Source organism: Danio aesculapii, chromosome 12 (genome assembly GCF_903798145.1).
Source record: "Danio aesculapii chromosome 12, fDanAes4.1, whole genome shotgun sequence".
NCBI lineage: Eukaryota > Metazoa > Chordata > Actinopteri > Cypriniformes > Danionidae > Danio > Danio aesculapii.
Window position 1 is genome coordinate 46,745,483 of NC_079446.1, and position 27,791 is coordinate 46,773,273.

The window sequence follows — 27,791 nt, forward strand, 5'->3', positions numbered from 1 at the left end:
CATGTTGTATCTGCATTCAGTAAATCTGCTCATGTAATGTTCGTTTTCTGTAGTGTCACGGGTGTAAACTTGCTTTTTTATGATGATGAGTCTTTGATTAATCATGAGATGTGAAATCAGATACCGTATGTTGAACGGTCTGCATAAAGGCCGGCGCTAATAAAGTTGTTTATAAAACCCTTCTGCGATGTCTCTCTTTATTTTGGCCTCTCAGACTCCTCGTCCTCCAACAAACTGATGATATTCTGAAATAAAAAAGCAATGTAGCTTATATTTTAACAGTTTTAAGTGTTGATGGTTAGGTTGATTAATGAAACGTGTGGATTTACCTGCCTGTCGAATGCTTTGGCCATCTCCAGAGCGCTAACTCCACACTGAAGCATAGAAATAGACTGGTCAGATTAATAAATACAGGATACAGTTTCATAATCAGAGGTAAATGTATTGATTTCTCCCAAAAATATATATATATTGAATGGAAAGAATATATATTGAACTATATATAGTTCAAGTAAGAATTATTTTTATAAATTTTGTTTCTTTTTCAAGGAATTTTTCACAGTATTTCCTATAATATTTTTTCTTCTGGTGAAAGTCTTTATTTGTTTTATTTTGGCTAGAATACAAGTAGTTTTTATTGTTTTAAACCATTTTAAGGTCAATATTATTTGCCCCCTTTGTTTTTGATTGTCTACAGAACAAACCATCATTAATCAATGACTTGCCTAGTTAACCTAATTAACCTAGTTAAGCCTTTAAATGTCACTTTAAGCTGAATACTAATACTAGTATCCTGAAAAATATCTAGTCAAATATTATGTACATTCATCATGGCATATATATATATATATATATATATATATATATATATATATATATATATATATATATATATATATATATTCCCACACACTCCTACTATGCGGTCAAAGTCAAAATTATTATCCCTCCTGTGAATTTTTCGTTCTTTAAAATATATTTCAACACATTTTTAATCAATATAAACATTATAGTTCCTTTTGTCTTTGCAATGATGACAGTATATAATATTTTTTCAACTTTTTTTGCAATTTAATACAATTTAAGAGCTTAGCTAGGGTATTATGTTAACTAGGTAAGTAAGAATAATTAGGCGAGTTATTGATTTACAGTCTTTTGTTCTGTAGACATTCGAAAAAATAATAATTCGTAAGGGGCCTAGTAATATTGACCTTAAAATAGTTTTTAATTCCAGCCAAACTCAGAAAAAAAAATATATTATTGGAAATACTGTACAAATTTCCTTGGATAATTAAACATCAGTTGAAAAAGAGCGAACAGTTTCGACTTCAAAATAAATATACAATTTTTGTTTTTTATAATAATGAAATGGTTTTTTTGAATGATGAAAACATGTCTTTTTTTTTATTTGTTCCAAATTTTATACGTTGAAAATACCATTTTTGCAAATGTCTGATTTTTTAAGTTCTCACCTTATTCTGAATGTTTGGATCAGCTCCTTTCTTCAGCAGGATCTGAACCAGACGCTCATAGTTATTCAGCACAGCAACCTGCAAGACAATTCATACATACAGTCATTTACATGAATATGTGAAACCCTTTGCTAGTTTTCAAACAGATTAGATGACTGTGCATGTGTAAACCAAAATGCAATTTTGAAAATTACACATCCTTAAGACAATGAAAATATAAAACAATTATAAGGATAAAAGTGCATAAAAATAAGAAACTAAAATAAGTTTTTTTTTGTTACATCTGAGTGATTTTACATCATAAATTAGCATTTTTTTGTTTTTAAATCACAAGTGGTAAATTTTAAGTAAGATCACTAAGAATTATAAAATGAAGAATGTATGTATTATTATGTTCTATTTGATGTGCTGTTGTGAATTTTATTTTAAGCTTTATTTTAAAGGTGACCTATTATTTACAATCACTTTTATAAGGGGGTTAAACACAGTGGGAATATATCCAGCCTCTAATGGTAAAAATCTAATAATTGTATTTTTTATAATCATTATAAAAACAGTCTGCAGAAACACTTTGAATGACATTCTCTATTTGCACGTGTCATCAGCGGGGAAAAGCCCCGCCCATTATTGACCATCGCTCCCTCATTAGCATAAACAGCCCTGAGTAAGAAGCAGCCATCCGCCATCAGAGATTTAACCTGCTGAAGATAATGTCAGCAACTAATAGGATTTTAAATGTGGATTTTTAGGATGCACCAATGAACACAGTCTCTATAGACTGCCTTCTAAGACACTTGACATTTTCAGTTTTTTCCCACAGATAACAGTAGTCTTGTTTTGAATCTGCCACTATGTTGACTAATCATAGGCATTTGTAGCTCCGCCCTCTTCTGAAAAAGAGCACAATCTCATTTGGATTTAAAGCAACAGTCACCAAAACGGCTGTAGAGGTGGAACCTCTGAATTGTTCTGATAGTTCTTGAAAACTGGAGACTCCGGTAAAAGAGTAAAGGGCTTGGAGAGTTTCATCCAACAAAAGCTTTAATGATGGGTATATTAGTACAGGTCACCCGTTATTTATTATAGGTACAGAGGGGATGTGTGTGTGTGTTCTGAAACATAAAATAGGCAAATTGAATATCAATAAAATATTACAGGTTTATCAATTAACAACAACAGTCAAACATCACAGCAGAAAACAATCTTCAAATATATGAATAAATTCAGTGTCAAACTATAGTATCTAGAATTGTCTCTGAATTACACCATCAGTCAAAATATATCCATTAATTCAACAAAGAAACATGCTGTAGCATAAATAGTTTGGACTAGCATATTAGCTTCCCAACACAGATTGACATATAACATCAGATATATGCAAATATATGCATTAAAGGAGTAATATAACATTACATGTATTATCACAACAATATTAACATCAGTATTGTACATATTTTTGGTGGAAATCAGTAAATAACTATATAAATAAATTCCTTGGCATGAACGCACACAGGTTTATCTTTTGCAGTCTCACCGTGCCCCACATGTGAATTGTGCCATGTGCTTGCTCTTAAAGTGAAAGTGGTAAGTGTCTGTTAAAATAGAGAGGTGCGCCATCTAGTGGGTACTCATAAGAACTGCAACCCCGTTGTAGGACTTTCCTACAACGGCACAATTTTGACCAAATGAAACATTATTTGTGAGTTTTGGGCTGAAACTTCACGTAGACACTCTAGGGACATCAGTGACTTATTTTACATTTTGTAAATAGGGTATAATAGGGGTTCCCTTCATTATGCACGTCACTTGATCAAAAAAGCATGAGAAGCAGCGCCAGCTAAACACACACAGATGAAGTGAGCACAGTTTAAGTTCTGACCATCAGAGGTGTTTTCCCGTCTCTGTCCTGCACATTGACATCAGCTCCAGCGCTGATCAACAATGAAGCCACAGCCGGATCTCCAGTAATGACCGACACGAGCATGAGCGGCGTCCACGCGATGTTGTCCTGCACATTGACCTGAAACAGGAGAACATCAGGTAATAACATGTTCCTCTTTCTCTAACATTTTTTGTAGGAAAAGTCATTTTTGGGACCCCTTGAAATAAGCTGGAAAAAAAATCAGCCATGTACTCCCATAGTATTTTTTTTTCACTATGGATGTCAATGGCTGCTTTCTTCTAACAGTCTTCAGAACATCTTGTTTATTGTTCAACAGAAAATGATAGGTGTATAGCTGGGCAGAGACTTTTTTTTTAAATCTAGATTAATCTCACTGTAATCTTGGAATTAATCGAGATTAAAATGGCTCATTTGAATTCTGCTGAAGGCATTCAGAATATGTATGCTACCCTGATAATAAATCTTCGAGAACGGGTTTCTCAAGCCAGGTGGCGCATTAGATCAGGGGCTCATCTCCTGTTTCCAAAATGCCTCACAAACTGCTTGAGAAACTGATCTACTATAATAATTGGTGATGAAAATAAAAGATGTTCAATAAGATGTACTTGTGTTTACTAACTGTTTATTCAGTTAAACATGAATTTTGAACTGTAGGCCTACATAAGCTCCAAACAGCGATTTTTGATTACCTTAATCCGACTAAAGTCATAACTGAACTAAACAGAAATGGAATTAAGATGTGGAGTATGCATATATTAGTGGCATTATTGAAGTAAACACCGCAATCAAACTATTACCATCATGTAGGACTTTCATTATATTATCTGACAAGATCCACGCAAGCGGCTGTCAGTAAAGTACCGCGCACACACACACATCACGAAATGCGGACGTTTTTTCTTTCCATTTGGCATGCATTATTAAATTCCATAACACTCTCACCAGTCCTTACTCCTTATTTGCGTCTAATACCCCAGTTTGTCACGGGGGCATGAATGAAATGTTCATGAGTGAATGTGAAACTGCCGAACTGCAGTTAAAGTCACCCAAAATTACAGGAAACTCTTACATGAAAGCATTTCACACCTTCATTATATTATAGTCTATTAAGGCAAATAACTAGATTACAGATGTCCATGTAAGCGTAGTCAGGAGTGTCTTCGAAGTAAGTGAAAGATCCAGAAGGGCATCCTACTGATTTGATTCTGAAGGGCACTTTTTTGTCAGGCGGTTCACCGGTCAGGTATACATCCGCGCTAAACTATCAAGGTAAAAGTCATCATAACTTGCGTAGAATAGACCCAGCTCCCAACTCAACCTTGAGAAAAGATTAACGGCGATATTTTTTTTATCGCGCGATAAGAGTCTCGCGTTAACGCAGCACGTTAACGCCAATAACGGCCCACCACTGGATAAAATTTTTGAGGACCACAAACTTTTGTGAACTGCCCCTGTGAATTAAGTAAATTAACAATAATCATTAACATGTGTTTTTCTTGTCTTTGTTGTAACTTGGCCATCCTGTATATCCCACCAAGCAACTTTGTGTTTAATACACATCCAAACATAGATGACTTTGCTAAAACAAGGCTAAATTTAGGCTGTGAGTAAAAATCTAATAGAATAGCACAAAATACATAATAGTCTAAAAATACACAGTAATGAATGACTACACAAGGGACGTCTGTCAAATCCGTGTATTTGATGACTAGCATTGTTTTTCTTTACAAACCATATATGTTTAGCCTACTGATGACCTTCTGACCTCACATCCATACTGTATGAGGTACTGCAGGACGTCCAGCTGTCCTCCAGCTGTGGCCCAATGCAGAGAACAGCAGCCCGTCCGGTCTCGAGCGCTCCAGGACGCGCCGCATCCACACAGCAGCTTCACCACATCCAGGTGTCCATGAAAAGACGCCAGCATCAGGCTGATTCAACAGTTTGGAGAGAAAAAAAGTCAGATATAACTATTCCAATTTGACGATTTACCTAGAGTCCATTTCAGATATAAAGTCAGCGTTAATAGGAAATTGCTGAGACTTATGCTCTGACCCAATTCATATACACTACCTGACAAAAGTCTTGTTGAAAGGCAAAGAAAGCGTTCTTGCAGGACTCCCAGAGTTCATCAAGATTCTTTGTATTCATCTTCAATGCCTCCTCCTTTATTTTACCCCAGACATGCTCAATAATGTTCATGTCTGGTGACTGGGCTGGCCAATCCTTGACCTACTTTGCTTTCAGGAGCTTTGATGTGGAGGCTGAAGTATGAGAAGGAGCGCTATCCTGCTGAAGAATTTGCCCTCTCCTGTGGTTTGTAATGTAATGGGCAACACAAATGTCTTGATACCTCAGGTTGTTGATGTTGCCATCCACACTGCAGATCTCTCGCTCGCCCCCATACTGAATGTAACTCCAAACCATGATTTTTTTCTTCACCAAACTTGACTGATTTCATTGAGGATCTTGGGTCCATGAGGGTTCCAGTAGGTCTTCTGCAGTATTTGTGATGATTGGGATGCAGTTCAACAGATGATTCATCAGAGAAATCTACCGTCTGCCACTTTTCCAAATGATCATCTAGAAGTCAAGTTATTATTTGTTGCTCTTACAACTGGGATTCACAACAAGACTTTTGTCAGGTAGTGTACTACGTCCTAAAATTATGTACTTTTTAAAATATAACTGCAAAGTTATGTAAACATTTTTAACTTTTAACATATTAAACTTGACTGTTGGTCTCGTGCGTCCACCATATTTGTAGTTTGTTTACACTTTTTACCAGAATTTGTAGTTCTAATCGAATTCAAGTCCAATGTGCAATGTATTGTGGGCATTTTTAGCAGTTAGAGTACGGATGGTTCAAACTTTTACTGGAAATAGAGCATCTGGGAATCTTTGGCATACTCTTTTCAACATACTATGGTTTTATTTGCTATTTAGGATGGATAGTATAGCTTTAGTTTCAGTGTGTTGATGTACTTCCAGCTCAAACGGAATATTGGGAAGGGAGGCGGAGCTTTCTTTTTGCACATCTTTTACTCATAGCAAACTAATGGTGAGGGGGCGTGGTTAAGAATATTGTGGATAAAGCGTCAAACTGACGTCATCAGAGAAGGAACGCCACTCATAACTTGGAAGTAAACAGTCAGAATATTAATTAAGATTACCAAAACAACCTTTTTTTGTGGAATAATTTACACAAATTAATTGTTCACATAAAAAGAATAACAATGTGCGCTGGCAAAGTAAACATTGTAAATTTTGATTTCATACAGAATTGAAATTATCAGTTGTGTGCGAGGTTTTAAATTGTTCACATTTCACACGGCTTTATGGCAGCTTCTCACATAAAAAAAACATAGTAACACTGTAGTTTATGACAAAGAAACCAAATAGAGTGGCAGAAACAAAACTTGACCTGAAAAAAAATTAGCGATTTCACAATTCTGGCAAAAATAGATAAATAAATAAATAAATAAAAATCATCGTACAAGTGAAAATTTACTTGAAACAAACCCTGACAATATTTCAGCAATCATAAACTATTTATCATTTTTCATTGTTATTATTGTTTTATTTACTTTTTGATAAATGGAAAATGATCACAGATTTAGCATTATAATGTAATCTGAGAACAGCTCTACAAAATAATCGAACATTTAGCGAATTTAGACAGTTCATTAAAACATTTAGTCATTTTTTTATAATATGAGAGATCCACAACTGAGCTAAAGAAAGAAAGAAAGAAAAAAAGAAAGAAAGAAAGAAAGACTCACCTGTCTTTGCCACTGCTGTTTTTTCTGTTTACATCTGCTCCATGATGCACCAAAATCTGAACTCCACTACGACACAAAACACTTTGATAGACAGACAGACATGCAGACACACAGATATGTCTTAATAAGCATTTATTACCTAGTAAAGCCCTTCATAGCCGCCATCATTAGAGGAGTGTAGTCCAGCCGGTCAGGAACGTCCACTGCGACCGTTCTAATTTATAGTAAATACTAAAGTGTTTTTGAACCGGCACTGTATACTGTGTATATTATAGTATTCAAAAAGACTTTGTTAATAAATGTTCCAGCATACCGTAGTAATAACTATACTGAATTAATACAGGAAGGAAAATGGCGTAAAAAAATCAATACCTGATAAGACCTTTTTAAGACTTTTTCCACACATTTTAAGACCTCATCGCCAGTTTTTAAGTTATTACCGGTAACATTGGGAACATTTAGGTTGTATATTTACTAAATGCTTATTGTAAGAAAGCACAAATTTGCCAATACCGATTTCTAAATGTTTTTGAATTTCAGTTTTGAATCTGAAACCATATAAAATTTTAAAAAATATGAGTATGTGACAAAAAACATTAATAATAATTTACTTTATAACAGGCTGAATTATCAGAAAATTAGAGGCAACCGTTGCATTTTCATCATGATCCACAGAAAGATTGAACATAGTGTGGGCAGTTAGGGATTCAAAATAGCTTAAAAATGCTTTAAAAATATAAGTAGAAGAATATAAGTAGAAGCGTCTGTTTTTAAATGATGTTGTGTCAAACATTACCTGCACTAAACTAAAACAGTAGACATGCTGAATAAAAATGCTAAGTCAATCTCTCCCAGCAGAAATAGTGTTTCCTTTACCAGCCTGAGATCAAATTTGAGTTTATCGATTTCATAATCTACGCAGCATCCAAATATTTGCTAATTAGATTCAAACCTTTGCATAAAATTATACATTGTATAATCAAAAAACATTAATACCTTGTAAAATAGCATGTAAGAATTCTGAATACTCTTTAAGGGGCTTAAACTTTTGTAACTTTTAATACTTTTGAAGACCCCATGAACACCCTGTGATAAACTGTAATAAATACTGTAGTATACTTCTTTTTTACAACAATAAACTGTGGTGTACGCTATAATTGTAGAAAACTACAGTAACGGGTCATTTGTTTATATTACTATAGTTGTTTTACCATAGCAGCAAGTCCTTTTACTATAGTGTGGATTAAAAGCACTACAGTATTTACAATGTCCTAGCGTCTAATGTGCTAGTCTAATGTGTAATAGTAGAATCCCTGTGGTAATTTAAAAGTTCTTCATGATTAAAGCATCTGATGAATGCAAGATTTATGAATGATAAACACTATCTCTCCTCAGTGAATTTGATTTAGATGTTGAATTAAGTGTTAATAAACTCACCCGGACTGCAGCACTCGGCAGAGCTCCACTTCATCAGTCTTGAGGACGGCACTGTGAAGATTCTTCCCATTCAGAGGCGGCTCTGAGGAAAACACAGCCGGACATGACATTTATTTTACAGCAGAGAGAGTCTGCAAATGGAAACCCAGGTAGCAACAAATTCTGGCCCAGATGTGGCATGAAGCTGGCACAGCAGGCATTCATTCGGCACTGGCATACAGCATGTGGGCCAAGCATGACCTGATTTGGCAGAGGTGGCACCATGTTTAAGGTGGCACACTTGACTTGGCTCAAATGTTAAATGCAGTATTTGGCCCAGATGATAAAAATTAATATGTGGACCATGTAAGTTTGACTTATCTTGACCCACAATTAAAATACATGTAAAAAAATTTGAATAAAGAAAAAAATTCTACCAATCGGGTCCTTTGAAGAAAAAGCATGCCCATAGCAGGCATAAAGCACAATGCTTTATGGGTTTATCGATTTTATTGCAGTCATGACACAACAGTATATCTGGCCCAGTTATGGGTTATTGACTTGGCTGAGACTTGGCAAAGATATGGTCCATGTTTGGCCCTTTGTCTGGAAGCCAGACTTGGTCCAGTCATGTAATATAATTCACTGCGACATATGGGCCAAGCAAAAGCTGATTGTGTGGGCCAGAGCTGGGTCAGAGAAGTTTTTGCTATGTGGGAAACCTCCCCAAAAGGAGGTTTAGTCAAATTTTATTCAATTTCCAGGACAACATGAAGCAACACTAAAATATAACCGTAAATTAGCAGTAAACGTTCAAAAAAGTGACTTTTATTAATAGTTTGAAGTGATATTGTCTGAATTGGTGTTGTATATTATGCTACAAAGACCTTGTATTAAACTGCCAGTACATTTTTTGTTATTGTACAGACTTATTTCTCTATATATATTATTTCTTATACATTATATTATTATTATTATTATTATTAATAATATAATTATTATTTATGAAGTCAAGATCATTTTTTTACAAACGGCAAATAATTTATATTTTTAATTTTTTTACTATATTAAGATTATAATACTGATTTTGCATGCATTTAATTCATTTTTACCTTTTAAAAATAATTGAATCTTAATAACACCCAAAACCTAAAACTTTTTAAATCAAGAACAAAAACTGTAAAAATTGTAGTTTACACAATAACCTTCAAAAGAAAAACCCATGTTCATAACCAAATGTGCAGCACAGATAATTATATTCTCATCAAATATCATCAAATAACATGATCATGAAGTTTTGTCAGTGTTTTGCGATGTTTTGTGTCCTTACTTTCTGTAGAAGCAGTGACTGATGGGTAATACTGCTGATGACCAGAGGGCCACGTGACCTTGAGTCTGAAAGTATAGGTGGTTTTTGGCTCTAGGTTATCCACCGTGAAGCGTGTATTGTAGCCCCTAAACAAGCCATAAACACAGTATAAAATACCATAAAATACAGTAAAAATGATTACAACTAACCAAGACTGAACAAGTACCACTTTGTAAGGTGACCTAACAGCAGTGTTTGGGTAAAAACATTTATACATTTTTAAACCTATTTTGCTTTTTTAATGCAAAAAAAAAACCCCACATACTTTCACATTACTTTCATTAAAATATTTAAATAACATATATATATATAACTTTTTCCTCAACACTGCTTAAGAGCTGTTAATAATTAGCTGAGCAAGTCATGAGCAGTGTTGAGTCACTCTTGATGTAATTAAATTAGTCTATACCGCTTTTGAAGTAATCAAGTTACTGTTCAGATTACTTTAAGTAATTACTCAAATAGCGAAATTTCTCTGGTCCAGATCTGTCCCACACAACCAGCTTTTGCTTGGCCTACATGTCGCAGTGAACTCCGGTACATGACTGGACCAAGTCTGGCTTCCAGACAAGGGCCAAACATGGACCATGTCTTTGCCAAGTCTCAGCCAAGTCAATAACCCATAACTGGGCCTGAACTGGGCCAGATATACTGTTGTGTCATGACTGCAATAAAATTAATAAACCCATGAAGCATTATGCTTTAGGCGGGCTATGGGCATGCTTTTTCCTCAAAGGACCCGATTGGTAGAATTTTTTTTCTTTACTCAAAAATTATTTAAATGTGGGTCAAGATAAGCCTTAGTTGGCTTATAAAACTTGGCAAGATAAAACTTTCATGGCCCACTTATCAGTTTTTATCATCTGGGCCAAATACTACATTTAACATTTGGACCAAGTCATGTGTGCCACCTTAAAGATGGTGCCACCTCTGCCAAATCCAGGTCATGTTTGGCCCACATGCTGTATGCCAGTGCCGAATGAATGCCTGCTGTGCCAGCTTTATGCCAAATCTGGGCCAGAATTATTTGAAACCTAGGTAGTAGTTTTTTTGTGTGTGTTCCTGCTATGGATGTTAATGGCTGCATTTTCCCCCAAACATTCTTCAGATGGTGAGAATATATTATCCATTATCTTTCTATCCATAGATAGAAACTTTCACAAAATTACTTTTATTTTGAAGTAAATGCAAGCAGGCTCTTGCTTACATGATTTGGGATGGCAGATCCCTTGAGAAATCATGTTTTTGGATCTTGGTACTTCATTTAAATTCGAAAAACCATTGTTTGTTTGTGGTTACTATAGTAGACTGTGATATGTGACCCCAAATTAACTGGTTTTGCAACATCAATCACAGTTTTACCATGGTAATTTGTAGTAAAACTGTTGGTATACAAATGGAAGTAAAAGCGCCAAAAACCTAATTACTACAATTTTACTATCCAAAAACATGGTTAATTCTTGTAAGGGATGTGCCATTAAATTTACAATCTCTAAAAAATATGTCCGTAGTGTCACTAGCTCAGTTGTGTCACAAACTGAGTGCAGAATTCACTTGTGTATCTGTTTATAGCTGTGTTTTGTGTTGTTCTTCTGCTCCAGGATGAAGCAGGTCCAGTTTTGCGGTGGGTCTGTCCATTTTGAGCCTTTTTCCCGGCTCCAGATCAGCTCAATGCTATGGTGACTGACCTGTCCGACGGCCAGAGCCTCGGACCGGTGCCGCTTTTCTGGGGACGAAAAAATAAGCAATGAACAGTCGGAGAAACCGGAGAGTTAGCGCCAGAAAGTACCGCTAGATGGCATTAAACGAACAGTTTACCTATCTTGTTTATCTAAATACTTATTTTAAACTAAAAGCTACAAATAAAATAGTAAATATGGTCACTTTACCTGCAGGATCCATTGATAAAAGTAACTTAAATAAGCGGAATCTTCAATGTTTTGAAAGGCTGTATGGACTGTTGTTGCTATAACAACACAACTTCAGTTGCATGAGGCCTATCCATAGATATAGGCGACATCTAATGTAAATATCTATAAGGGTTATTAAAGACTTGAATAATCAAAGGTCAAAGGTCTGTCAAAGAAAATATGTAACAATATTATACTGTATAATATTGTTTATATATTCTGTATAAAATACCTAATATAATATTGTATTAATATAATAAAAGGGACTAGGCCGAAGAGAAAATGAATGAATGAATGAATGAATATAATAATAGGTATAAACAGTGGTGTAGTGGACATTTTAAACGTGGGGAGGACATCTGTATGAAATCCAAAAGTTTACATTCTTAATTTCCTGTTTCTAAATTGTCTGTCTCAAAAAGTGAGGGGGACATATCCCCCACGTACCTCCCCGGTTGCTACGCCCCTTACAACAAAATTTAAACTAAAAAACGGGCTTGGAGCTAGAAGGTTATCGCTGTTTTTATTATATTCATTCATTCATTCATTTTCTTTTTGGCTTAGTCCCTTTATTAATCAGGGATCGCCACAGAGGAATGAACCCGCCAACTTATCCAGCATATGTTTTACGCAGCGAATGCCCTTCACACCTATACACACCCATTCACACACAAACATACACTACAAACAATTTAGCTTACCCAATTCACCTATAGGCTAGCGCCTGTTTTTGTACTTGTGGGGGAAACCGGAGCCCCTGGTGGAAACCCACGCAAACACGTGGAGAACATGCAAACTCTACACAGAAATGCCAACTGACCCAGCCGAGGCTCGAACCAGCGACCTTCTTGCTGTGAGGCGACAGCGCTACCCACTGTGCCACCATGTCACCATCCCTGTATTTATTAATATTTTTAATTATATTTTATATTACTCTGAATAAAAGTCGGTTGAAATTTTATTTATGTATACATAAAAAATAAAAAACAATCTAAAATATATATAATAATAAATAACAAAAAACGAAATACTTCCAAAAATTGCATGAATGTAGACAGAGTTATTTATTTATTTGTATTATTATTATTTTTTAAATTGTGTTTTTTTAAGTCTACCTCTAACGCACCCTAAACGTACCCCTTACAGTATCTTAAAATTCACATAAATTATTCATTTATTAAATTATTCATTCATTCATTCATTATCAAATAAAATTATTATTATTATTAATAATAATAATGATTATGTTGATAAATAAAAACTGTATCCCTTCTAGAATCTAGATTTTAATATGGTAGAACTTTTGTAAACCTGAAAACGTACAATTGTATATAAAAAGTTTTACAGGAGAAAAAAAAATACTATAAAACTATACTTTTAAGAAGTTTTTAACAAATTATAAATCGTATATTTAATAGTTGATTTAAAAAAATACTTGTGAACCATATTCACAGTAGGAAGTCTTGAATACTTTTTAAAAAATGTATGTATGTATATATATATATATATATATATATATATATATATATATATATATATATATATATATATATATATATATATATATATATATATGAATCGAATACGATACGATATATATAATCATATCGATAAAATATAGCTGAAAAAAATATATAAACATAACATAAAATTGCTTCGTAAAGCTCGTTCGCGTGTTTGTATCTGATCATGCGCAGCTGGCCAATGAATTAACTGGATTAGCACACGGGAGCGCGCAGCGAGTGCTAGAGCAGCAGCGGCGTTTACAACAGTCTGGGAAATTTCACATCCACAAATCAAACTATACCAACACGTTAAGGTTGTTTTTGCCCAAATACACGAGCACAAATGAGTGAAAAGTTTGATCGACCCTCATGGGAGTAAGTTTGTGAACTTAAAACGCGTTCAGCGGGACATTATGGCTGGGAATGGTGAGATTTCAGGAGAACTCGGGAAAGAAGAAGATGATTCAGAAAACCTGTTTGAGTTTGGAGATGATCTGGAGCTCAATCAGTTTGATGGACTCCCATACTCCTCCAGATACTACAGACTCCTGCAGGAGAGGAAAACTCTGCCCGTGTGGAAATACAGACACGAATTCATGACTTTGCTGGAAAATAACCAAATTATCATAGTCTCGGGCTCTACAAAGACTGGTAAAAGCACACAGGTGAGTGACCGAGACACACACACGTTAATCCTAACCCATTTGTACCCTCAAAAGTTCAGTGTATTTACGCCACATGTAAAATGTCCACATGTTTTGGTGTCTTGAACTTGTCATTCATATGCGGTTTGACTGTAAATTAAATTTAAATCAAAATGATGTCAAGAAAATGTGCAAATCTAGCATCTATTTTAACCTAATGTTGCTAATAATAATGCTGTTGAACACGTAAATAGCCTGGAGAAACATAAGGCCACACTGCCATTGAACAACACTGTTTGAAACACTGGTTGAATATTGAGTTACTCCCCAAAAAAGATTGAGGTAAAGTTGGTTTTATATTTGCACATTCGTTCATTTTAAACTTATAATATGCCAAAATTAAGTGTGTTTTTCCTTTAAATAAGCAAAGTAATCTGTCACTGGGGTAAGTAAAATCATTTTATGTCAAAAGGAAAAACAAGAGTATTTTGCTTACACCATTGGCAGATGATTTAGTTTGTTTTAAATAAAAAACACTTAATTTTGGCATATTATTTCTCAAAACCTGACAAAATTTTTGCTTGTCTTGAAAATGCTTCGTGATTTAAGAATTTTTAGATATTTGGACTAGAAACAAGAAAAAAAAAACTCCAAGTAAGAAAAACATTTTATAGTTTTTTACATTACATTATTTTGTATTGACTTCCATTGTATTTGATTTCCTACTGTTACAGTCAACAGCTTCAGGTTTCCATATTCTTTAAAATATCTTTTGTGTGTGTGTGTGTGTGTGTGTGTGTGTGTGTGTGTGTGTGTGTGTGTGTGTGTGTGTGTGTGTGTGTGTGTGTGTTTATAAAAAAAAACCCAACTCATAAAGATTTTTCAATCACATAAGGGTGAGTGAATTGTGAGAATTTTCATTTTGGGATGAACTGTCCCTTGTATAGTCTGGAAAGTGTTAAGCAGTTGAGAAAAGGCCCCATACAGTATCTTTAAAGTTGAGGAAAAGTTGTTTTTATGTTTGTATATTCGTTCAGTGCCAACTTGTGATGTGGTCTCTTTTGTTCACCATGCTACTTTAAATAGGGCTTCACGATATTAAAAAAATTTGACATTGCAATGTTTTTTTTGTTTTCTCTGCGATTATACATTGCGATATAAATTCAATTTCACTAGCCAACTTAAACGGTTCCATTTGGAAAGTCATTAATTTAGATCAGTATTCCCAAACTAAGGCTCGCGGGCCAAAGTTGGCCTATTGTATTAGGGCTGTGTGATTTGGGGAAAATATCTAACTGCAATTTTTTTGACAGATATTTTGATTTGATTTGCTATTTAATTTTGTAGAAGATTCCGCTCAGTAACCTGTATCTGCAACACAATCTCACGACAATTCGTAACTTTTTGATTTAGTGGCTAATTCGTATGAATTGTACGATCTAATTCGTACGATTTAGTACGATTTGCTCATCCCCCAATGACGGTTGGGTTTAGGGGTGGGGTTAGGTGCCACGCCTCCTTTTTAAAATCGTACAATTTCGTACAAATGAACTCGTATGAATTCGTAAGAATTAGCCACTAAACTGACAAAACTTTAAAAAAAACTTACGTTTTCTTGTGTGATCAGGCTGGTATCGTGGCTTCTTACTGCTAAAATGCAAGAAAGTGTTAGTTAAAAAAGGAAACTGAAAAGATATTAACTTTAAATAAACATTTATTTAAATTTAATTTAAAATTTTCATAAATTAAACAAATTGTTCTCTGGAGCATCTGCACAAATAAAGTGACCTTACCTTTCTGTAAATAAGTTCAAAGTAGGGAGATAATGTAGCTTATTAGGCAAACAAAAAAATATATGATTATAAAAATACAGAACACTCAGCAAACTAACATGGCTGATAAGAGGAAGATTGAAAAGTTCTGATTGGGCAGAACGAAAGCATGCTCACTCAATTTGCTAGTAAGACTGTCACACACAGACGGCAGTCACGCATTTGCTCTGGCCGGGGAAATTAAATAATACATAAATATTTCATATCGCAGCATCTTGCGATTTAGCTAATCGCAATGTTTTAAAATCACGATTGCGATTCAATTCCGATTAATTGCACAGCCCTACCTTGTATCCTTTGATTTGGCCCGCCAGAGGGAAATGATTGGGAAGGGTTAGGGAATGCCTTTAACACATCTTCTAAGTTCTATCTTAATGTAACATTTTTTTTTGTTTGTTTTATTGTTGAGTAACAAAAAAGCTAACTGAAATTAAATGTTATAATTAAATGTTGTAAATGAATCAGATTTTTTTAAAATGCACATACTGTCACAATGAATAGGGGACAAAGCAGAACCAGTATATTCGGCATTGAACTCCATTGTTTTAGAAGTGGATTTTTTTTGGATGGTTTTATTGTATTGGTTAGTTAAAATGTACATTTTCGAAAAATTAGACTGCATTAGTAAATACTGTTGATGTATTTTTTTCTATTTATTTTTACATTTTATAAAATAAATTAGGAAATTACCCATGGAAACCTTAATGTAATACAGTTTGCTCGAAGTCAAGCTTGGATTTTGGCCTTTCATAAGAAAAAGTTTAGGCACCCCTAATTTAGATTGACTTAGATTATTTTGTAGGGGAGTGAAATATAATTATATATTTATATATAGTTATTATACTCATTCATTCATTTTCTTTTCGGCTTAGTCCCTTTATTATTCAGGGGTCGCTACAGCGGAATGAACCGCCAACTTATCCAGCACATGTTTCACACAGCGGATGCCCTTCCAGCCGCAACCCATCACTGGGAAACACCCATACATGCTCATTCACACTCATACACTACGGACAATTTAGCTTACCCAATTCACCTACTGCATGTTTTTGGACTGTGGGGGAAACCGGATCACCCAGAGGAAATTCAAGCGAACGCAGGGAGATCATGCAAACTCCACACAGAAACGACAACTGACCCAGCCGAGGCTCGAACCAGCGACCTTCTTGCTGTGAGGCCAAGTTATTATACTGTATGCATTTAATAAACAAACTACAGTCATAAATAAAAAAAAATGCTAAAATATTAAATAAAATTATAAATAAAAAAATAAAAATATTAAAGTGTAATAAACTGTGCTTTATGGTTTTCTGGGCAGTCTTAATAAAATATAAAATTACATTACATTACCTTCATCATGGAAATAATTCAATAAAATGCATTTTTTTATGTGCTATTAAAATTAAATAAACTCTCTTAAAATGCTCACACAAGCCTTAAAACACTCTATTATATTCAAATTCTGCAGTGTCTCCACAAATGCGTCATGCGTTTTGACCTGTGGTTTCTGGTCAACTATAATCCTCAACGTTGCTTATCTTGCGATGGGACTATTGCTAATGCACACGTTGCAATATTGATGCTGAAACCAGATATTGTGCAGCCCTAACTTTGAATATTCTGTCTGAAATTGCATGTAAGAATGACTTTAAAACAACGTCAGCACTATTTAATTGACTGTGAGCAATGTTGTACTTTGATAGTCATTGGCTGCTAATATAATTTGCCTATTTAGAATTTGCAAAGAATACCTTTCTGAAACTAAGTCTGAATGACTTATTTGCGAATATAAAATTAACTCAATATCTTTAAATAATAACTGCAAGGTTATTTGTTTTTTCTATTTTTGTACATTTTAATTCAGCAAACTCGACTTCCTTTAATCACAGTTCAAATTCCAGCTCAACATCTAATGGGTTGCAGCCAATTTGGTTCAGATTCCTGACATTCTGGCTATTTAGCACAATAAAAGCCCCACAGTTTGTTCTCTGCTCATGATATCAGTCTCAGACCTGCTGTTTTGAAATCATGTGACTTTATCATGATGTCTTCACTCTGAGCAAATATACTTTACTAATCATTATAAATGAGGCCATCAGTTGTGTTTGCAGTGAGTCAGCTGCAACCATTGTGTTCAATCCTGTAAACAAATAGTGTGCATTCAGCTGATCAGCACACTATTTGTTACTGCTTTCCTTGTTGTATCATTGTAGTTTAACAACTGTGAGGGAATCAGTGCTGCATAGTGCAAAACTAATTATTTAAAGTCAAGATGTAAATGTTTTTTAAAATATGAGGCAGTTTTGGCATTGATGATGATAGTAAGCGTTTTTAATAATGGAGCACCAAATATAATTTATAATAGTTAGCCAATAAAAATTATTGATTTTGAAGGATTATGTGGCGGTTGTTTTTAATTTAGTTATTAATTTTCCTTCGGCTTAGTCCCTTATTTATCAGGGGTTGCCACAGTGGAATGAACCGCCAAATATTCCAGCATATGTTTTATACAGCAGATGCCTTTCTGGCTGCAACCCAGTACTGGGAAACACCCATACAAACTCATTCTCTCTCTCACACACACTACGGCCATTTTAATTCATCCAGTTCACCTATAGTGCATATGTTTGAATTGTGGGGGAAACCGGAGCACTTGGAGGAAACCCACGCCAACATGGGAGAACATACAAACTCCAGACAGAAACGCCAACTGACCCAGCCGGCGCTCGAACCAGGGACCTTCTTGCGACAGTGCTAACCACTGAGGCACCATGCTGCCCTTTATTTAGAAATCTACTTTAAATTGTTATGGTATTATATAAATGCAGTCTTGGCAATCAGGAGAGATGTCTTCCAGAATAGGAAGAGAATTTGCCAGTGGAATTTAATTTATTATTTTATTTTAATAAAATTTTTTTATTAAATATACTTTTTATGTTGTTTTCTTTTTATTATTTTTTTTACTATTATTATTTTATTTATTTATTGTTTTGTTTTGTTTTTTTTGTACATTTTTTTTATTGATTTGCATATATAATATCTTATTCATATTTTCTGTTCATGTATATTTCAGTGCACTAAAAACATTTTTGATCAAGAGAAATTTTCCCAGTTGATTTGATTGTATTTATTTTTTATTGTATTATTTATTTGTTTTTTATTGTTTTTGTTTTGTTTCATTCTATTTAATTTTTAAAATTGTTTATTTATTTGTGTGTGTGCTGGATCATCTACTAAATATTAGTATTTAGAATCCATAAGTTAATGCCTAGTCATTTAGCTTCTTTTAAATTGTTGCCACAGAAGTATTCTGACAGTTAGAATCAGTTAATTGCTTCATTTAAGAAGAGAACGCCTTACAAGAAGTCACTTACAATCCACTCATCCTGTAGCAGTGTTGTCTGTAAGTTTATTATCTGTTTGTATTTATATTCTATCTCAGATGTTATTGTTATGTACATAGATTACTATAGCTCATTTTATGTACATCTTTTTGCATAGATTCACTCTGTTTCAACATACTCAATGTGGCATGGAATAAAGCAGTATTCTCCCACAATCTCACGTGTTGGAAAGAGTTTATCTGTCTGTCTAACTTTGGGAAGAGAGACACCGGAGTGAGGGCAGAATAGTGTGTATAATATCTCATGCATTTTTCTTTTCATGTGTGTTTATTTTTCATGTATATTTGTATTTCTTTTGAGATGTTTTTTTTCTTAATTTAATTCTTAATGAGAAGTACATTTTCTTAATTTTGTTTTTATTTGCATGTGTAATATTTTATGCAATCTTTCTGTTCATGAATATTTTAGTACACTAAAAACATTTTTACATCTAAAAAAAAATCAGCTCCAGCAAAATAGAGAAACCAAATTAAATGGAAGGTTACTTTTAATGTGTTTTCAGTAGAATCAGATCACTGTATATTTTGCCTTTATTTTGGCTATATTATTTTGTGAATGTGTGCATGCATTGTGTATGCAGTGGAGACACTTAAAATAAAGTATTTTATCTGTTCTCATGGAAAACTACTTTAAATTGTAATATTATTATGTAAATGCAATCTTGGCAACCATAAGAGTTGTCTGCCAAAAAGAAAGAAAGAAAATTGGCAGGTGGATTTATTTTAATTTAATTTAATTTTTAATTAAATTTTATAATTTTATTTTATTTTATTTCATTTTTTTATTTTGGTTTGGTTTCTGTTTTTTCATTTTTTTTTTTCATTTAATTTATTTATTTTTATTAAAATTGTTAATTTGTTTATTTGCATTTATAATATCTTATGCAATGTTTCTGTTCATGTATATTTCAGTGCACTCAAAAATAAAATTCATTTAAATGTGTTTTTTATTTTTTTATTATACAATATTTATTTATTTTTTAAAAATGTTTTATTAGAATATGCAAGTAGTACACAAAATGGGATCGCATGAAAAGAGAACAGAACAACAAAAAACATGAAAACACAATGTGTGCGCGTGCATGTAAAGGTAACAAGGTGAATAGTCTGAGTACATACATATGGGGGGGAATATATATATTTACAAGGTTATACATGTTATGTGTATATATATATATATATATATATATATATATATATATATATATATATATATATATATATATATATATATATATATATAACATGTATAACCTTGTAAATATGTTATTTTTAATGTGGGTTACTTTTAAAGTGTTTTATGATTTGAAAGTTGCAGATCCGTAGAATTCATCACTGTATATTTTGGCTATATTGTTCTGTAAATGTGTGCATGCGCTGCATGTGTAGTCAGTGGAAATGGGAAGCTTCGCATCTGTTGGGCTGACCCGATCTGCCCGTCCTCAGCAGTTGCTCTTGTTTAAGACAGATTTTCTCAGACAGAGGGTTTCACCCTGCAGCTGTTAAACACAGTCTAGCACTCGTCACAATGTAGAGCGCCTGCAGAGAAAATCTGTCTGTAGGACAAGAACATCAGAGTGCTTTCTGTGTGGCAAATAGCAGGACAGGCTAATAAGCGTTATATTAGATTACATATGAGCAATTCCATGTAAATGCCAACCTTGTCATGAAAAAAAATGTTGGTTTTCACAAAAATAGTGTTTTTTTGTGTAGGTTTGTATTTTGCAGTACTGTAAAATACTCAAATGTCTCTGGTAAAACAGATATAATTGTGTGAAAATGTTGACAACAATGTTGAAAATGTTTCACATCGGTCACATCCATTCTGGAGAGGTGTCACATTCATCATAAAGCTTTTCCCTCATAAATGTCATGTAAACTAAAGTCAATCGTTTATGTTAGAGAGCCAACTCTTCTGTTTAGCATTATTTCTTTTGGTTTGTGCAGCTTAATTCACAGAATTTCTACAAAGGTATGTTGTAGACTGTAAACTCACATACTTTTTCAGTGACATCCATAACACAAGTTTTGTTTTTTGTTTTTTCATTTAAAATCTAAAAATGTTTACAGATCAATATTTTTCTGATCCCATAAATTTGGTGTTTGTTGTTTTGGAAAATAAAAACCGTTGTGTCAATATAATGTTACCGTATACTTTGTGCATGTACGTTTGAAGTTTTCACTGCAAATGTCACATCCATAACGCTGGAATTGCTCAAATGAGTTCTTTCTTAAAATCTGAGTAAATCAAAATTCACAGAAATCCCCTACTCAATATTCTGTTATGGTTAGAAGTACAGTACATGTAAAAAAGTCTTCATTTTTATATCTGTAGATTTCTATAACAACAATACCTTCATACCTTTTTTTTTCTCCAGTTTGTTGCTATTGCACCAAACGTAAGTTTTATTCTGTTAGATGTAATGTGTTTACAGAAGTGTTTTTTTACCATTTATATTTTGCCTATTTTTTTTAAATAAAAATTTTATTAAAAAAATTGTATAAACTAGCCTTTAAACAGTATTTAGCGATTTTATAATAAAAACAAATATCCAAAATCCCATCTGTAACACTTTTGCTGTGTAATGTTAATTAAAAAAGAGGTTATTTGAGGACATTTGAGACTGTAATTTTGTAATTATTTTCTTTCAGTTTAGTTCTTGGTTCCTCAATTTTCATTTAGTTTTCAACTGTTTTTCAATTATTTTCTTGAAGACTTTTTAAAAACGATTCTAAAATTAATCTATTTCTAACCTATTCTAACATGCAAGATAACAATTATATATAAAATTAAAATGCAAAGTTATTACTTATTAAATGTTTTCTCATTTTCAAAATCTTAAAGATAGATAGAATTATTGTTATTTGTTTTAAATGTTTAAATGCTTGATTTGCGTATTTATACACTTCCATTGCAGCAATTTAAGAACTTGTAATGAAAATATTTTCCTGAGAATATAACAGAGAGGTGTGTTGTAATCTCTAATCTAAAAATGTGTTACTTTTTTTTTTTTACCCCCTTCCATTAGCTCAAATACTTTTGTAAAGCATGTGTAGGTTGTGGGTTCGATTCTTAAAGAAAGCACGGTCTAACAAAATGTGTATCTGCATTGCTTTGAGTGTTACTTTTTTTGCATGTACCGTATAACACGGTGGTGCAGTGGGTAGCACAATCTCCTCACAGCAAGAAGGTCTCTGGTTGGAGCCCTGGCTGGGTCAGTTGGCTTTTCTGTTTGGAGTTTGCATGTTCTCCCCGTGTTGGTGTGGGTTTCCTCCGGGTGCTCCGGTTTCCCCCACAGTCCAAACACATGCGCTATAGATGAATTGGCCGTAGTGTATGTGAGTGTGTGCAAGAATGTGGGTGTTTCCCAGTGTTGGGTTGCAGCTGGAAGGGCATCCGCTGCGTAAAAAAAAACATATGCTGGATAAGTTGGTGGTTCATTCCGCTGGGCCGACCCCTGATTAATAAAGCCGAAAATGAATGAATAAATGAACTGTATAGTGTTGTTCAACCAGAATGCATCAGGATTTTAATAACTAGGGATGGGCTGGTATAATATTCGGACGGTATGAAAACATTGGATAAAGATATCACGGTTTCACACTATTGTGATGACTGCTCTAAAATAAGCTATTTTGAACACAATATATTTTATTTTAAGAAACATTTAAAATATTCGGGAACAGTAAACATGTCAGGCTAAATGGTTCAACTTCTGCTGTCTTCATTAGTTTCAAAAATACAGATTTCTTTACAACTTTTAAAAACATCTTTGGATATCTTTTTTTCTGATATACACTACTTAACAAAAGTCTTGTCATCTATCCAAGTTTTAGGAACAACAAATAATAACTTGACTTCTAGTTGATCATTTGCTGTCAGAAGTGGCTTATATGAAGGGCAAAGGCCTCTAGATTAACCTAACCTAAAAACCGGTTACCATCCCATGCCTATATTAATAATGTTGGTGTTGTTGTGCAGATTCCACAGTGGTGTGCAGAGTTCTGTCTGTCTGCGCAGTATCAGCACGGTGTGGTTGTGTGCAGTCAGATCCAGAGACGGCAGGCTGTAGATTTGGCTCTCCGGGTTGCAGATGAGATGGACGTAAACATCGGTCATGAGATTGGCTACAGTATCCCGCTGGAGACATGCTGCTCCAATGACACCATCCTCAGGTGTGTGTGAAAAAGCTCACTCTGTTGCTCACCGATATACCAAAAGCTTTCACATTGGTTGGTGATGTCTTAGTTGTGCAGATTGGTTTGCTCAGCTAAAGTATGAGAAGAATGTGGCCTCTTCTCAAATGCTTGACATTTTTGAGGCCTTTTTGCTTTATGATATGGCACTTTTAATATTTGTGACATTTCTCCCAGTGTAGATTTGGAAAATAATGAGAGTATTACTGAATAATCTGTGCCAGTTTTTATAGACTTAAAATTTTTTTTAACCAAACCATAGTTTTATATGATGGGTATTAGTTTTATACACTCACCGGCCACTTCATTAGGTACACCTTACTAGTACCGGGTTGGACCCCCTTTTGCATTCAGAACTGCCTTTATCCTTCGTGGCATAGATTCAACAAGGTACTGGAAATATTCCTCAGAGATTTTGCTCCATATTGACATGATAGCATCACTCAGTTGTTGCAGACTTTGTCGGCTGCACATCGATTATGTGAATCTCCCGTTCCACCACATCCCAAAGGTGCTCTATTGGATTGAGATCTGGTGACTGTGGAGGCCATTTGAGTACAGTGAACTCATTGTCATGTTCAAGAATCCAGTCTGAGATGATTCACGCTTTATGACATGGTGCGTTATCCTGCTGGAAGTAGCCATTAGAAAATGGGTACACTGTGGTCATAAAGGGATGGACATGGTCAGCAACAATACTCAGGTAGGCTGTGGTGTTGACACGATGCTCAATTAGTACTAATGGACCCAAAGTGTGCCAAGAAAATATCCCCCACACCATTACACCACCACCAGCAGCCTGAACCGATGATACAAGGCAGGATGGATCCATGCTGTCATGTTGTTGACCTGAAGTTCTGACCCAACCATCTGATTGTTGCAGCAGAAACCGAGACTCATCAGACCAGGCAACGTTTCTCCAATCTTCTATTGTCCAGTTTTGGTGAGCCTGTGTGAATTGTAGCCTCAGTTTCCTGTTCTTAGTGGCACCCGGTGTGGTCTTCTGCTGCTGTAGCCCATCCGCCTCAAGGTCGGACGTGTTGTGTGTTCAGAGATGCTCTTCTGCAGCCCTCGGTTGTAACGAGTGCTTATTTGAGTTACTGTTGCCTTTCTATCAGCTGGAACCAGTCTGGCCATTCTCCTCTCACCTCTGTCATCAACAAGGCATTTGCACCCACAGAACTGCCGCTCACTGGATATTTTCTCTTTTTCAGACCATTCTCTGTAAACCCTAGAGATGGTTGTGCGTGAAAATCCCAGTAGATTAGCAGTTTCTGAAATACTCAGACCAGCCCGTCTGGCACCAACAACCATGCCACGTTCAAAGTCACTTAAATCACCTTTCATCCCCATTCTGATGCTCGGTTTGAACTGCAGCAGATCGTCTTGACCATGTCTACATGCCTAAATGCATTGAGTTGCTGCCATGTGATTGGCTGATTAGAAATTTACGTTAATGAGCAGTCGGACAAGTGTACCTAATAAAGTGGCCGGTGAGTGTATATACATTTTGAAACAGTTTTTAACATGAATATTAACATTGTTGTACAGTTTTTGACATAAATGTTTTATAATAATGAAATAATCAACATTGAAGAAATGTTTACTGTTAGATTACTCCGTTATTGAGCTTGATTTTTAACTGGTTAGATGATAAAACTAACAAAAACCCCTTTTTGTTAATATCAAATATAATGTCTGACATTTTTATCATCTAAAAACTTAGTAACTTTATTGCATTGATTTAGATGAATTAGTAATCAGAAATATATTTGTATTTTATTATAAAATTTAGTCTGAATCATAATTAAAAATACATTTTAACTTATTTTGATCAAATCATAAATGTCTGATCTTTTATTTTATGATGGAGAAATGTCCTGTCAAAAATGTTCAAAAACATATTAATGTAATGAAAGAAAAGAAATCCATTATTTTTGAGCATGTTTATTTATGTTTAATCCATTATTTTTATATAGCACGTTTATAAAATATCGTCTGTATATCTGAATACATATGTTGACTTGTAAATGGGTGCGTGTTTGCAGGTACTGCACGGATGATATCCTGCTGCGTGAGATGATGTCGGACCCCCTGCTTGAGCAGTACGGTGTGGTGTTGGTGGACCAGGCTCACGAGCGCACCGTGAGCACTGACGTCCTGCTGGGTCTGCTGAGAGAGGTGCTGCTGCAGCGGCCAGAGCTCAGGCTGGTGGTGTTATCTGCTCCGCTGGCTCCAGAAACGCTCCTCGCACACTACGGCAGCGCCCCGCGTCTGCATCTGGAGGCTCCGAGCGCTGGCGAGGTGATCCACAGCAGCAGTAGCAGCTCTGAAAGCTTTTATTCAGCGCTAAGGCTCGCGCTCGAGGTCCACCGATCTAGAGAGCCCGGAGACGTGGCTGTGTTTTTAGCTTCTGAGCAGGTAAAATCAGTCACATTAGTACAGCTCATGCGCTTTCATCTGTTTGGGAACTCCAGCAACACTTGTAATAAAGGAGAACGTTTAATGAAATACAATAAATGCCAATGCTAAAACATGTTGGTATTTGATTTGTGTGGTAAGTGTTGCTTGAGTTCCCTATTTTTAACTATATTTGCATTTTGTCCATGCACCTTGTATGGTTTTGAGTGCTCCAGGCCTTCCCTTACCATAAAATCTGTTGTGATAACATTATATTACTCCTAATATTGTCTTGGAGTCCCTTACAACAGGTTTAAATCCATCCAAGTTCAGAAAACTTGCTGTTAACACTATAATAATTTCACAATGGTTTCAACAGGACAACAGTAATAGTGATTGCCAGCCTTGGCCAGCAGCACTAACACAGATTTCTCCATGATGACAGTGGCATTGTTGTGTTCAGCAGCATCAGCAGCGTCTAAATGAACACGTCCACTCAGCTCTTCCACTGTTACTGACCGTCTGTCCTGGAAATCACATTCAGCACTCGCTAATCAAACCAGTTTGCGCTCCTGTTTAGAAGTTGTGATTTGTAGAAACCAATTGGACTTTTCTCCGTGCAGCCACCCCAAAAAAAAACTCTAGCAAGGAGCAACATTACAATTCTTCATTGGCCATCATTGAATTTGGTTGACGTTAATATTGAGAAGGCAAACTAGTCATCTGACTGACATAGAGAAATTATAATACATATAATTACGATAATAAGAAACATGCAGATAATTGATGGAACTACATGAACAATTTCTTTGAGGTACTAAAAAAAACTATTGAACCCTTTAAGATTTTTGTCCGTTTCATTAAAAAAATATATAATATTAATATTTATTTATAAAATATATAAATAAACCTTGCGTAAAATTGCATGCTTGGTTATTTATGAATAGCACATAAAATATCATACTGGAAGATTCATTTATTTTCTTTTCGACTTAGTCCCATTATTAATCTGGGGTCACCACAGCGGAATGAACCGTCAACTTATCAAGCATATGTTTCATGCAGGGGATGCCCTTCAAGTCACAACCCATCACTTGGAAACATCCATACACACTCATTCACACACATACACTACGGCCAATTCAGCTTATTCAATTCACCTATAGCGCATGTTTCGGACTTGTGGGGGAAACCGTAGCACCCTGACGAAACCCACGCGAACACATGGAAAACATGCAAACTCCACACAGAAATGCCAACTGACCCAGCCGAGGCTTGAACCGGCGACCTTCTTGCTGTGAGGCGATCGTGCTACCCACTGCGTCACCGTACCAGAACATGAAAAGATTTGTTGCACACGATATTACGGCAAGCATGGACTACTAAAAACAGCAGATACTACTGAGTAAACCTATAGAGAAATTAATTCAATTAATCTTTATTTCTATAGTGTTTTACAATGTAGATTGTGTCAAAGCAGCTTAATAGTAGAAGTTCTAGTAAATTGAATCTGTGCGTCCAGTTGAAGTTCAGTTTAGTTCAGTTTATTGCGCTTTAATTTTTACTACTGAAAGTCCAAACTCTGAAGAGCAAATCCATCAATGCGCAACTCCCAACCAAGCAAGTCCCAACCAAGCAAGCCAGTGGTAACAGTGGAGGAACACACTTCACCAATTGACTATGTGAAGGAAAAAGAAAAAACTCGAGAGAAACCAGGCTCCGTTGCACACAGCCATTTCTCCTTGTGCAATTGATTTAAAATATATTAATACTTGCCACACTGTTTTGTCTCATCCAAATTGAGTTTGCACAACCAAGCTTTCATTAAAATGCACAGACATGTTAGAAAGTAAATGATTATTGATTGATCGATTGCTTATTTTACTGTCCGCCAAACACTGGGTTCACCAATAAGTGGCTTGTTTTAAAGGTGCTATATGCATGTTTTTGACTCCTCT

The 27,791-nt window shown here is 34.9% G+C and overlaps 2 protein-coding genes across 2 annotated transcripts in view; one reads left to right on the forward strand and one right to left on the reverse strand.

Moving 5' to 3' along the window:
* fank1 (fibronectin type III and ankyrin repeat domains 1) lies at positions 1-13,728 on the reverse strand. Its single transcript, XM_056469027.1, is given in 13 exon segments — positions 1-245; positions 330-374; positions 1,473-1,550; positions 3,352-3,492; positions 5,141-5,306; positions 7,158-7,223; positions 7,297-7,371; positions 8,595-8,676; positions 9,904-10,028; positions 11,497-11,668; positions 11,832-11,863; positions 11,865-11,908; positions 13,660-13,728. Coding segments are annotated over 13 exon segments (1,143 nt in total). The 3' UTR covers positions 1-197.
* Positions 13,584-27,791, forward strand: part of dhx32a (DEAH (Asp-Glu-Ala-His) box polypeptide 32a) — a 26,409-nt gene continuing 12,201 nt past the window's right edge. Inside the window, exons 1-3 of the mRNA XM_056469389.1 lie at positions 13,584-14,022; positions 23,219-23,412; positions 25,482-25,854. Of these exons, the coding sequence (XP_056325364.1) occupies positions 13,771-14,022; positions 23,219-23,412; positions 25,482-25,854 (819 nt within the window). The 5' untranslated portion in view covers positions 13,584-13,770. The remainder of the gene's footprint in view (positions 14,023-23,218; positions 23,413-25,481; positions 25,855-27,791) is intronic.